This window comes from Rhinoderma darwinii, chromosome 11 (genome assembly GCF_050947455.1).
Source record: "Rhinoderma darwinii isolate aRhiDar2 chromosome 11, aRhiDar2.hap1, whole genome shotgun sequence".
NCBI lineage: Eukaryota > Metazoa > Chordata > Amphibia > Anura > Rhinodermatidae > Rhinoderma > Rhinoderma darwinii.
In genome coordinates, this window is record NC_134697.1 from 76,157,909 (window position 1) to 76,171,554 (window position 13,646).

At 44.4% G+C, this 13,646-nt stretch overlaps 1 protein-coding gene across 3 annotated transcripts in view; it reads right to left on the reverse strand.

Moving 5' to 3' along the window:
* Positions 1-244: 244 nt before the first annotated feature.
* NCOA4 (nuclear receptor coactivator 4) overlaps positions 245-13,646 on the reverse strand; it is a 32,169-nt gene continuing 18,767 nt past the window's right edge. For 2 of the 3 annotated variants that reach the window (XM_075841764.1, XM_075841761.1), the window contains exons 2-10: positions 11,479-11,627; positions 9,829-9,969; positions 8,088-8,176; positions 7,842-7,950; positions 7,648-7,749; positions 6,240-6,392; positions 4,529-5,539; positions 3,882-3,974; positions 245-2,166 (exon numbers count right to left, since the gene is read on the reverse strand). In XM_075841764.1, coding sequence (XP_075697879.1) covers positions 2,161-2,166; positions 3,882-3,974; positions 4,529-5,539; positions 6,240-6,392; positions 7,648-7,749; positions 7,842-7,950; positions 8,088-8,176; positions 9,829-9,969; positions 11,479-11,613 — 1,839 coding nt within the window. In that variant the 5' untranslated portion in view covers positions 11,614-11,627 and the 3' untranslated portion in view covers positions 245-2,160. The remainder of the gene's footprint in view (positions 2,167-3,881; positions 3,975-4,528; positions 5,540-6,239; positions 6,393-7,647; positions 7,750-7,841; positions 7,951-8,087; positions 8,177-9,828; positions 9,970-11,478; positions 11,628-13,646) is intronic. The other variant, XM_075841762.1, reaches the window with a different exon arrangement.

Below are 13,646 nucleotides of genomic sequence, written 5' to 3' on the forward strand. Positions count from 1 at the left end.
CTGGAGCACAGAGCACTTGAACAGGGTTTAGGGGGTCCCATTCTAGAGATAGGTGCGGGTCCCAGAGGTGGGATCCGCATCTATCTGACATATCCTGTGGATATGTCATAAATATCCCTCATGGGGAAAACCCCTTTAATATCCCATGAATCCTTTTGATTTTTCTAAATTCCCTAAAGAATCTGAATATGCTAAGCAGCGCCAGTATAAAACCGGCAGTATAATTAATAACATGCAAAAGCCATTTGTATTGCTGTAACTCTTTAATGGAACAGGACATGGTAAAGTAAAATTTTACAATGGACACTTTTGTAGAGAGACTAAGAGGGATTAATAAGTCATTTAAAGTGAAATGTTAAATCAAGAAAACAAATAATGGCACCTTAACATTTCCTATAACAAAAAGTTAAAGAATTACTCTGGCAAAATCTTTTCCTTCCTTCGTTTGAAAGGTGGCGAGTTTTTTTTGCCCCTACTGTGAAATTTATTGTACCGTTAGCAGCTCCAGGCCGCTATTGGGTCACTGATCTGCATTCTGACCGCCCAAATCCTACAGCATCTGCTGTGTGACCCAGAGGTCAGTCGTCTATGAGACTTACATCCAAGCTCGCATTGAGAGACTGACTTCCGGCTCACACAGGAGACGCTGTACGATTTAGCGAGCAAGGCCCCATGCACACAGCCGTGCCCGTCAACACAGCCTGCGATTATGCGCGCGGCCGCCAGCGGACAGCCACTTGCACAAAGTATGGGAGCACAGCCTGTAAAAAGCAAAAGAACGGACATGTCCAATCTTTTGCGGTACACTTCTACGGCCTGGACACCTTCCCGTAAATATACGGGCCGTGGTCAATAGAAGTGAATGGGTCCGCAATTACGGACGATTTTTGCGGTCATGTGCATAGGGCCTTACAGTGGGGATAATTTGACCGACTGGCTGCCCGGAATTGAGCGGCTAACAGTAAAATAAAGTGCCTGATAAGGGGAAAAAAAAAAACTCATTGCCTTGTACTTAATAATTTTCAAATGGAAGGATATAAAAAAAAAAAAATTAGAAAATCCTGCCGGAGTGATTCTTTAAGCTCACAACGGGGCACTACGTCTACAAGCATCCGATGTGTACGCAACCGCCAGCTGAAAAGCCCAAGTTGCCAACCTTGTATAACAGCCTGGCAGTCATGTACTAACTGAAACTTAATGCTGTAGACTCCAACATAAAAGGGTTAACTAAAACAGTGAAAAATGCTTCCGAAAGATCCATAAAAATATATAGGTTACTCTCTAGATGGGCATATTTTTCTGAAGCAGTGACGACACAACTTATTATATATATAAAATCTAAGAGTTAAAACTTAAAAGAAATTGCCTTTGTCCCATCATTCTGTGCAAAACGCGAAAATGAGAATGACCTGCTTGAACTATGAGTCTCTCCTGCTTGAACTATTTTATGTAAAACAAATGTGGCTCAAAGGAACTTAAACGTCCAAAAATAATCTAAAATTATAAAATGGAGCATATCGCTGCAACGACTTTAATGTGTGCAAGAAGTTCAATAAAAGATACGTTTTCTGGTGTTTCCCATCATATTTATGAATTAGGTCCCTCAGACCCCCTAACTAAAGATGGTGGGCACACAAATGGGTCTGGATATTTGCTTAGCAGGAGGCAGAGGGGACTAGTTTGGATCTGCATATTCTTGAAGGTCCAGCTTGGTCACGGTGTTGGTATTGCATCAGAAGGGAGATCCAGCAATGAGAGACAATGTCGGGGTCACTTTACATGTCAGTCATGGATGACCTTACATAACATTTAGAGAATGGATCCAGAGCCGGTCTACAGATATTTCAGCAGCACTGGTAAGGCAGATCATGTTCTGTGCTCGCACGCGGTATCTCTCGAGGTGGTGGCCTTGTTTGTAGAACATCGGACTTGTCATTTCCGGTTATAATTTTGAGACGCTTCTCATATAGCGGATTTACATAAAACTCAAATGAGTTAAATGTAAAAGGCTTAAGAACCATCTGAAGTCACATTTGAGTACATGTTAATGAACAGCGGCGGAACATCGAGGATGACAGAAGAAAATAAGAGGCAGAACAATCAAGAATCACAAAGATTTGTGTGTGCACATCATTAGTGGTTCAGCAATCACAAGGCGCTTCACATCTGCAAAAACAGAATCACACGACAAGTCAAGGAAAGTCAGACATTTTTCATTCAACAATCCAGATCCGTCCCCAACTTGTTAGCGGTAGTATGGGACATTAACTGATCGCCTATCCTAAGGATACGGCAATAAATATAATGTCCGTTTAAATGAATAAGGCTCAACTACAGTACCGGGCAACCCTGTTAAATTGTTAACCAGTTCAGGACCGGGCTATTTTGCGCCTTCAGGACCAGACACTGTTTAGCCCTTTTTAGCACGTGTTAGTTAAATGGCTATAACTTTTTTATTTGTTGGGCTAACGACGTGATTTTTGCGACGTTTTTTCCGTAGACAATGCAGGTTTCTTTTTTTATAATTTTTATACACATCCTTTTTTGCTATTTTAGAATTTTTATTCATAAAGTTTGAAAATAATAGTAAAAAAATAAGCTTTTTTACGTTTCAGCTATTTTTTTTGGTAATAACATAGTTTTACCCTAAAATAGACCTTTTATTTGTGATCATCATTGACTACCATAAATTGTAATATATTACTTGTCTAGATTAGGGTAATTGGGTCAGCGCTAGCGTTACAACAATGATTGGTGGGGGGGAACATTTTTTTTTTGGGGTGGGTATTTTATGTGTATTTACTATTTTTTTATTACTATGGTCTGTCCCTCAAAGGTCAAAGAAGACCTTTGGGGAACTTTATATATATTTTTTCTTTCTTTTACACCATGTTTTTCCACTGTAACTGGAGCTGCACAGCAGCCCCAGTTACAGGGGAAAATCAGCCCTCTCATAGTGACGATTGCCACTAATAGGGCTGTGCTAGGTCTTGTTAGACCCAGCAGCAGTCTGTCAGTAACGGCACCTGGTGATCATATGACCAGTCACATGATCACCGGGAGGAATAGAGACAGCGCCGCTGCTGCTGTCTCTATTCCTATACACAGCGTTCATTGAGCGCTGTGTAAAAAGACATCGGAGAAGACAGAAGCAGCGAAAGCTGCTTCTGTCTTCTCCTCAGGGTCCCCGGCAGTCACTGACAGCCGGAGACCCGACACACAGCTGCCCGATCGCGCGGGCAGCAAGTTAAAACCCGAGCTGTAAAAAGTCTATGGCTCAGGTTTTAAGGACCCTGACCACAAAAATACAGCCAGCGGATTACCCCTAGCTGGAAGTTCAGCAGCCGACTCTTGCAAGAAGTCGGCTTATTTGCAGAGTGTAAGTACATGGATAGCAAGGGCTCATGTGATGTGCACGGCCGTGATATGCAGCTCGGACAGCCGCGGAGTGCCACCCGCGAACCGCCTGCAAATAGCGTGCCGTGCACTAATTTCCATGAACCTGGACCGCAGAACACGGCCGTAATAAGACATGTCCGTTCTGTGTTCCAGGCTCCTGGGCCATGCACGGACCGTGGAAACCACGGTCGTGTCCATGGCCCCATAGAAATGAATTGCGGCTGCAAAAATACCTTCGTGTGCATGGGGTCTTAGGGTATGTTTTTTATTAAATATATTTACAAAATGATACATTTTTTAAGGGACTAATGGATTATCAAATAAAACAGACCCCCTTTTTCAGTGATAGGTACACTCTAATGTTTAGTGTCCTTTTAAGATAAATGCATACTATAAAGATTTTACTTACTGCACTACCCTAACCAACAATCTACTTTCTCAAAACGACACGTGTCAATCAGTAGAAGGCAAGACAAGGTTACCTGTAGAGGCGGACGTTGCAGCCACGGGTCTTTGTCAGCTGCAAGTTTCATACGGGCAAAAAGGTCAGAAACACTGGGAAGGCCATAAAATTCCTACAAGCAAAGAAATCATTGTATTATTACAAGAAAAAACGGCTCTTTTACAGCAGTTTTTACTTTAGCGTGTGAACACAGCCTTAGACTTGGGCTACACCATGACTTTTATTCACAGGCAAATCTCAGGTAAATATCGAATACTACATTTTTTTTCCCATAGGGAACAATTGAAGAAATAGTAATTTTATATAGACAGGAAGTGTACGCCCATTCTTCACTGCTTTTATTATCAATTCACCAACCTTGAATAACAACATTCATTCTAATACCGCAAAGTACCTTATATTACAGGAAAACCACTATTGCTGTTACAGATGCGTCTGTCAAGACACTGCTGACTGTTTCCCCTAGCAACGAGCAGAAATCTGAATACAGCTCTGGACTATAATACAGGCCGTAAATCGCAATAAACTGTTTACGCGCATTATAGAACCTGTATAAAGAAAACGATAATGACCGAGATAGTGGTTTTACATACCACAGAATAAGACATGTTATTTTTGCTGCCCAGACTAATCTGCAGAGCTCAAGCACTTTATCAAGTTACTTACATGTGCTTTTTTACGCAGAAGCCACTTATCCTCCAGGGCAGGCTGTTCTGTCTTTTCCACGTTATCTGTGTTCTTGGAGGACAACACCCATCGGTTGGCACTCAGAGGTAAATGGAATGGAGATAATGTGTCGACTAGGGGAGTCTGATAGTTACGGTCATTTGCTTCTTGTTCAATCTCTCCCTCTGTTGGGTTGGTCTGGGCCACCCATGCGTTCAATGGGGATTCGAGCAAAGATTTAAAATGCCTAAGGAAGGGTTCACATTCTTCTGTCTTCTCGGCGCAGCTTTGGTCTTCAGAGTCCGCTCTGCCGGGATGTAGCCACATGTTACTTGAAGGTCTTGACTTTTCGCACTCTCGGTTTTTAGGCTTGTGCTCATGACTTAATGGGATCCCGTTCTTATCTTTTCCTTCCTTCTTTAGGAGCCACTTCCTAAGGGCTTCTTTTTCACAGCTTTCGTCACAGACACATTCGGAGAAGGTAGAGCAAGGCTCATTAGCTTTACAGACTTCTTCCATCTTAAAATGAGGCTGAGACTGCTGTAAGAGCCACAGCTCATTGCTGGAACCTGATGTCTTCTTTACTCCAAGCTGTTCATTTAGGCACTTGAGGTTCCCTAGATTTTCTATCTCCAGAGCGGCTATTTTCCCACCGCAACAATTACCGCAGGACTCCACTTTAGGAAGCCAATCAGTAATACTATAGACCTCCACAAACGGCTGGAATACGAACCGCCACTTGTCCACAACGTCAGGCTGTTCCGTTTCAGTTGGAGAGATTAACCAATCGGACAGATCCATTTCTTCATCACTGGGAAGGTCACAATCATCATCATCTACCTTTTCAAAGGAGAAAGAAGGGCTTGAAATGGAGCTATCCCAAGTGCGGACTCCACTTTTCTCAGGGGAATAGTCCTCGTTCTGTGACTGTAGTAGCCAATTGTGCAATTCCCCCAACTTCCCCCAGATTTGTTCCATGGTAAATGTGGGAAGATTAGGGTCTTCTGAACTCTGTCAAATAGAAGTATATGTATAATAAATACTACTAAGAAGAAATTACTGCATTTTATGCAAATTGAAGACTATTGTTCCAATCATAATATTCAGAATCACCACCCAAGCCGAACAAACATGAAGCAGCGGAGCGCTCACACGAGGGCTTCAGCTGCTTTGTTCTAGCGATTGGTGGGGGTCTCAGTGCTCGGACCCCCACCAATCCAAACTTCTGACATGTCACTATGACATGTCAGAAGCTTGTCAAACGTTTAGCTACACTTTAAGGCAGAAAGACCCACAAACAAGCAACAACTGAAGACACTGCAGTAAAGGCCGGGCAAAGAATCACAAAGGAGGAAACCCAGCGTGTGGTGATGACCATCGGTTCCAAACCTCAGGCAGTCATTGTCCGCAAAGTATTAAAAAGCATATTTTATTTATGGTAATGTTAATTTGTCCAATTACTTTTGAGCCCCTGAAATGAGGAGGATGTGTAGAAAAATGGCTGCAATTCCGTAAAAGCTTCACAGGATTTTTTTGTTCAACCCCTTGAATTAAACCTGAAAGTCTACACTACAATTGCATCTCAGTTGTTTCATTTCAAATCCAATGTGGTGGCCGCAGCGCCCAAATCATGAAGATTGTGTCACTGTCCAAATAATTCTGGACCTAACTGTATAACAAGTTTCAGGTTCACAATTAGACCAAAACTTACCATGGTGGGCTCAGCGAGTGGTGTCTTTAAGAGCCAGTCTTGAGGATTAGAGCTAGGGATTTGAAGAGCAGGACACTGGGCAAGGTTATTCACTTTGCCTTCTAGGAGCCAGTGCGACAGAGGGGTGTTCAAAAATAGAGGAAGAGGTTTCTGCTAAAATAAAATAGATAATTTTACTGTAGGTCCAAACAACTAGGGACAGACATAAAAGCCTGTGCAGCAGCACAGGGGTCCACAGCGGGCCCATTCTGGCCACAGGGGGGGGGGGGGGTTTGAAACTAGGACTATGCTGCTCTTATCCTCCTCTCCCGGCTCACACTTTCTATGGGTCACCGCATCATCCCAATGACAGAGCCTCTATGATTTCCTGAGCTGCTTTGTTTGGTGGAATGGAGTCCACACTACTTTTGCCCAGAGATCATCAGATGTCTGTGTCGGCCCCTGTGCACACCTATGCCTAGGAAACACCCAACATATCATTTTGTCATTTCCGCAGTGTCTAGACGTTACATATAAATGAACGGCATTTTGGAAAATCATATTCACACAGCTGGTTTGAAAAGTACATATTTTTTAGGGCTTGCTGCAGATTTCCAAGTCATTGGTAGGTTCATTTAATATAAGGAGGGACTCCGCAGTCCCGTGTACACACCAACTCTCTCACAACTTCTTTAACCCCTTAACGACCGCCAATACGCCTTTTCACGGGGCCCGTTAAGGGTACTTATGCCAGAGCGCCGCCTTTTCACGGCACTCTGACATAAACCCGGCACTGGTGTCTTGTGCCGGCTAAAGCGGGTGTCGCGCTGTCTAAAGACAGCCGGACACCTGCACTAAACGGACGGGATCAATTTCAACATCGATCTCACCAGTTTAACCCCTTGGATGCGGCGCTCAATAGCGAACAAGCCCTCCTAAAGCTGCATCGGCGTAAAAATAAAAACAATCATGGCTCTTAAAACATGGCGACACAAAAACAAACAATTTTGAAAAAAATGTGTTTTTACAATCTAAAAGTAATAAAACATACAAAATCTATAGAAATTTGGTATCGCCGCAATCGTAATGACCCAATGAATACAGTTATTGTGTTATTTATACCACACAGTAAACGGCGTATATCAGAGACGCAAAAAAGAGTGGCGAAATTGATGGGTTTTTTTTTCATTACCCCCCCCCCCCCCCAAAAAAAAAAAAAATAGTTAATGAATAAATTATATGTATCCCAAAATGGTGCTATTAAAAAATACAACTTGTCCCGCAAGAAACAAGACCTTATACAGCTATGTCGACGCAAAAATAAAAAAAAGTTATAGCTCTTGGAGTGCGACGATGGAAAAACTAAAAAAATAGCCTGGTCATTAAGGGGTTAAGAAAGTGAAATCAGAAGAGATGGATCTCAATGTACCTGTTCAGTTCCAGCAGAGTAGCAATTGTTGAGAAGCCAGGGATTCCTGGAGACGTAGCTGCACGGTGCAGCGCTGACATTCCCTGCCGCTTCAACACCGTTCTAGGAAAGGAAAGGGAAGAGATCTGGACTATGGAGGTTTCTAACATAAAGCGCTTTCGTTATAGAGGATAATTGATGGAACATCCACCTACCATGGTATTAATCGATCCAAATGTGGTAATAGCTTTTCTGAGAGAAGCGACGTCAGCTTCAAACTGAATGGCAGCAGATTCCTCCGGTTTCAGGGCCAGGCTGCCCAGTCTGGTGAAAAGGAAATTGTACTGAAAAGCCCAATAATCTCATTGTTCATTTAGGGATCTACAAGAGCTGAATAGAACGCCGGCCACAGACATCACACAGACAAACACCACAAACTGTGTTCTATTAAAGGCACGTACCTCTCCAGGCAAACAGTAATTTGATTGGCGAGATCATTACTGTGAGGGGTTTCCAGTTGGTGAATCAGGCAATTAAACTGTCCCAACAGCTACAAAAACAACATATAAAAAAAGGAGAAATAAAACATCTGTGGAAAAGCACAGAATATACTAAAAAATATTAGATGATGTACATGGGCAGAATTTAAAGAATCTAGCACTGCAAACTTAAGTTTGTCCGGTCCCACACATCTTCAGCTTGTTAAACCCAAGATCAAATGGATGGGTAAAATAGCAGTGCCATGTATATGTCCCAGCCAGGGCCGGACTGGCCATCTGGCAAATGCCAGATGGGCCGCTCAAACGATCAGTGTCTCATGCGGCATGGCACAAGCATTTGTAAGGGGCGGCACAGCAGCTAAGAACTGCTGTCCGACTAGAATAGCAGCCGTGGTCTGTGCTGCGATTACTAAAACTCCCTGTGCTACTTTAAAAGCTCCAACTCCAGCCCCCCTTCCCTACTCTTCACACAACCTTTCCTCCTCCTCCTGCTGTTACCAGTCGGGACGTGAGACTGGTGGCGGGATCTGTGTCAGGCTGTGAGCAGGAGAAGTGCTGGAGTGAAGAATCTGACCCCATCAACCTGCTGATCTCTCTTCACAACTATCCAACATAAAAAGCAGGTGAATATATATACACACACACACGCACATACACATATAGTGTGCTAGTGGGTGTGTGTGCAGAATGCTATAGCGGTTGTATTTATTTCACTCGTAGTTTAAAAATCCCGGGAAGATTTTACCAATGGATTTCGTTGTAGAAAATCCTCATCATAAGGGCTTGTCCACACGTATTGGAACTGCTGCAGAAAATGGTGCGGATTTTGCGGCGTTTTTCTCATTGTTGGGGGATGGTGACGTCTCCTCTGAAAAACGCAGCAATTCAGTCACTTTTCTCAGCGGGGATTGACATGCTGCATTACGAAATATACCCACTGCGGGTCAGTTTCTGGTCAGAAATTTTACGCAGCGTGTAGATGAGATTTGTTAAATCTCCCCCACTTTGCTGCTACGGTATTCTGCTGCGTATTTTCCGTCCGCAATTCCAGAAGGAAAATACGCAGCAATTCCATTACGTGTGGACAAGCCCTAATAGTAGTAGCAGCAGAGTGGGGGAGATTTGAACAAATCTCATCCACACGCTGCGTAAATTAGAAGCAGAAAAAACGCACAGAAATTTACCTGCGCTGCGGTTTTTATTCCGCAGCATATCAATTGTATTTGCGTAAATGCTGCTGATTTGTTTCGGGTTTTCCCCATTTAATTCAATGGGGAGGTAAAACCAGGCAACAAAGAGCAGATGTTTTTTTGCGGCGGAAAAGCAGCGATTCCGCCGCAAAAAAACGCAACTCAGAAAATATTTTATAAAAAAGAAGAGGAAAAACTGAAACCAGTAAGTGCTTGCAGAGAAGAAACACAAAACGAGAAAAATGGATGACACACGGGACATTGATGATATGCATGAAAAACTTTCATTTTTTGCGGAAGCAAATAGAAAACGCTCGTGTGAATAAGACCTTAGGGTCAACTCCAGTTTAGGTTTTTCCTGGAAAAAGTTTCACCCAGGACAGAACAGCAAAGTAGCCGCTCTGCTTCACTGTGCGTGGCGGCCCCTTCATTCCAGGGTGATACCCCTTTAATCCTATAGTTATAGCGGTTAATATCGGTTCCGGGCAGTACGATTACAATGGCGCCCTTACCCAGTACAGCTGCTGAGCTTGTTGTTGCAGGGCCTCCTCTTTCAGCTGCTGGATTAGATCCGCCTGCTCCAAAAGCCAGATCTCGCGGCTGCGTAGACATTCCAGGTGGCGACTAATACAAGAATGGATCTGGGCCTTCACCTGTGGACACCAAAAATACATTTCTAAGTGTTGTTTGCTAATGAACCTATTACAGAAAGAAATCCGTAAAGAATGAGAAGCTCATCACAATGCATTGTGGCCACATAAACCGCAAGCTCTCCTGCACGAGGTAAGAATATAAAGGTTTATACACATGCCGGCCGGTGCCTCTTATTACATCATATTTTGCATCCTCAGCATTAGGAAAAGAATGACTATAATTAACAACTATTACAAGTAAATAATGAGGTTTGTGGAATCATTGAATCACCAGAACCGGATGGAATCACTGGGTTGTGGTCCAAGAAGAACCAGGTAGGTGGCCACCAGAAAATTAAAATAAACAGAGGGACAAGTCCAGACAATATTGTAAAGTAGATAGATACAGGATACAAAAACAGAGGCGATTTGTCTAAGCTCAGAGAATATTATCAGAATAAAGTTACTTGAAGGGGTTTTCTTACCCTGATCACCTATCCACAGAATAGTGCTAAATGTATGATCGTCGGGGGACCCCATTGATCTCTAGAGCTTCGGTCCCGACGTCCATTGTTTGTTACTGCACAATCGCAGTAAATAGGATTTTGAATGATGTATCGGTTGTGCACGTGCGCGGTCACTTAATTCAATGTCTGAGGCCAACGGAAACAGCTGAGTAAAGCGCTCGGCTGTTTCCATCATTCCCATAGACTTTGAATGGAGCGGTAGCTTGACCAACACCATTCAAAATCCTCCTTACTGAAATTGTGCAATGATCAGTGGGGGACCCAGTGATCATACATTACGCTTGCCTTGCTGTAAATATCACAGAGACGCTACAGAAGTGGTCAGGATTCTGAATACACATCACGTCCAGGCTGTAGGTAATGTATATTCATTGTCAGGACACTGCAGTAATGTGTGTGTGTGTGTGTGTGTACATGGTGATCTAGTAAGATCGCTATGTCCTGTGTAAATGAATGGAGAGAAGTGTATGACGCTGATTAGTCACTGATTGGTCAGCGTCATACACTTCTCTCCACAACGCCCACTTGGTCATATAGTAAACACGTCCAGTTGTCCATTGAGAAACTCATTAGCATAAAGCGAATATAGGTCATAACTCCGTCAAAAATGATCGTTTTTCTAAATAAAAAACACTTATCTACATTACAGCGCCGATCATATTATGTACAAGATAGGGCACTTATAATGTGGTGACAGAGCCTCTTTAGTAGAGTTTTAGACAGGTCAGGTGATGCATCAAGGCCAATCATTTCAAGAGAAACTTGTAACCAGTACCATCGTATCCATTAGCTTGATGTTATTAGGGCGTTTACATCTAGTGTAAAGATTACACAGACAGATCCCCATTATATAGATGTATTGCACAGCACAAGTAGTAGATTTTTACAATAGATAACCAAGAGAGACCACGCTGCATACAGACGCAAACACAAGCTTGTGGAAGGTCATAGGCATTGGCCGCTAGGACAGGTCTTTTCTATGTATTATCAGACAAGAACGTACCTCTCTGCCATTGTCTTTCACCTGCTGCTCTGCCTGTAGCATTGCCTGAATGGCAGTTTCCAATTCCTTCCTGGCTTGGAGGCATTTAGATAGTGGATCTCGGCCACAGGATCCATGGTCTCGGTCCACATCCATTTCTTTCTGCCCTTCTAGAAGGATAGAGGACAAGCATGAAGTTATATGTTCAACATGAGGATACAAAGCAGCTATGCCAGTATTAACTCTATAAACATGTACTGGAAAAAATATTTCCAATGCAACATACAGAGAAATACTGAATGCACTAAACAGAACAGAAAACAATGCAATAATACATAGAAATACATTCAGTTTCTTGGTTATATACGTATCAGGCAAAGCTGGGTGTCAACCAATATTAACACAATTACCACTCCACTTTCCTAGGCTCCTGAGAATTAAATCTCCCTAGTAATGCAGAGCGAAAGGGGGACTTTGCATAGTTAATCAAATTAGCTTTTTTATTTATGTGGAAAAGCTGGGTGACAACCTATGAGTAAGCTTTATAGCAACAATACTGTCCGTGACCCAGCTTTCCCATAAAAAGATAAAAACTAGAAAAACAAAAACGTACAGAGCTTTTCACAAAGCGACAGAACAGGATATCATCCCAAGGGCTGATACATCTGGAATAACACAAGAACATGATATCACATTTCTGAGTACTGCAGCTTCAGAAACCCTTAAAATAATGATATTAGAATATTAAAAAATAATGGATTGTGATGCTAAAAAAGGCTTAATAAAATAGGTTTGGTTAGGACATCTGAGAGTGGGAGGTGTGACAGGAGCATGCAAATAAAGCATATCAATGTCAGACTCCGAGAACTGATATTACTAGGAATTTATGAAGTTCTCGCTGTGCAGACTGAGGCCGGAGCAAGGGCCACATTCCAGGCCGAGAATAGAAGCACCAAGAAAAACAGCAACTTCCACTGCAGGAAGAAGCATCGGTGGTCTGAGCAGCTCCCGCAGGAAGAAGTGTCGCTGGTCTGAGCAGCTCCCGCAGGAAGCAGCATTGCTGGTCTGAGCAGCTCCCGCAGGAAGAAGCATCGCTGGTCTGAGCAGCTCCCGCAGGAAAAAGCATCGCTGGTCTGAGCAGCTCCCGCAGGAAGAAGCATCGATGGTCTGAGCAGCTCCCGCAGGAAGAAGCATCGGTGGTCTGAGCAGCTCCCGCAGGAAGAAGCATCGGTGGTCTGAGCAGCTCCCGCAGGAAGAAGCATCGGTGGTCTGAGCAGCTCCCGCAGGAAGAAGCATCGATGGTCTGAGCAGCTCCCGCAGGAAGGAGCATCGGTGGTCTGAGCAGCTCCCGCAGGAAGGAGCATCGGTGGTCTGAGCAGCTCCCGCAGGTAGGAGCATCGGTGGTCTGAGCAGCTCCCGCAGGAAGGAGCGTCGGTGGTCTGAGCAGCTCCCGCAGGAAGAAGCGTCGGTGGTCTGAGCAGCCCCCGCAGGAAGAAGCGTCGGTGGTCTGAGCAGCTCCCGCAGGAAGGAGCATCGGTGGTCTGAGCAGCTCCCGCAGGAAGGAGCATCGGTGGTCTGAGCAGCTCCCGCAGGAAGGAGCATCGGTGGTCTGAGCAGCTCCCGCAGGAAGGAGCATCGGTGGTCTGAGCAGCTCCCGCAGGAAGAAGCATCGGTGGTCTGTGCAGCTCCCGCAGGAAGAAGCATCGGTGGTCTGAGCAGCTCCCGCAGGAAGCAGCATCGGTGGTCTGAGCAGCTCCCGCAGGAAGCAGCATTGCTGGACTGAGCAGCTCCCGCAGGAAGGAGCATCGGTGGTCTGAGCAGCTCCCGCAGGAAGGAGCATCGGTGGTCTGAGCAGCTCCCGCAGGAAGGAGCATCGGTGGTCTGAGCAGCTCCCGCAGGAAGAAGCATCGGTGGTCTGAGCAGCTCCCGCAGGAAGAAGCATCGGTGGTCTGTGCAGCTCCCGCAGGAAGAAGCATCGGTGGTCTGAGCAGCTCCCGCAGGAAGCAGCATCGGTGGTCTGAGCAGCTCCCGCAGGAAGAAGCATTGATGGTCTGAGCAGCTCCCGCAGGAGGAGATGTCAGATCTCCAGCAGATCCACCGGTCAACAACCGCAAGAAAGACGGGACGACAACTTTTAGCTTTTATTTTTTTCTATGGCAGCTCCGCAAACATTGCTTGGATGCATTTTG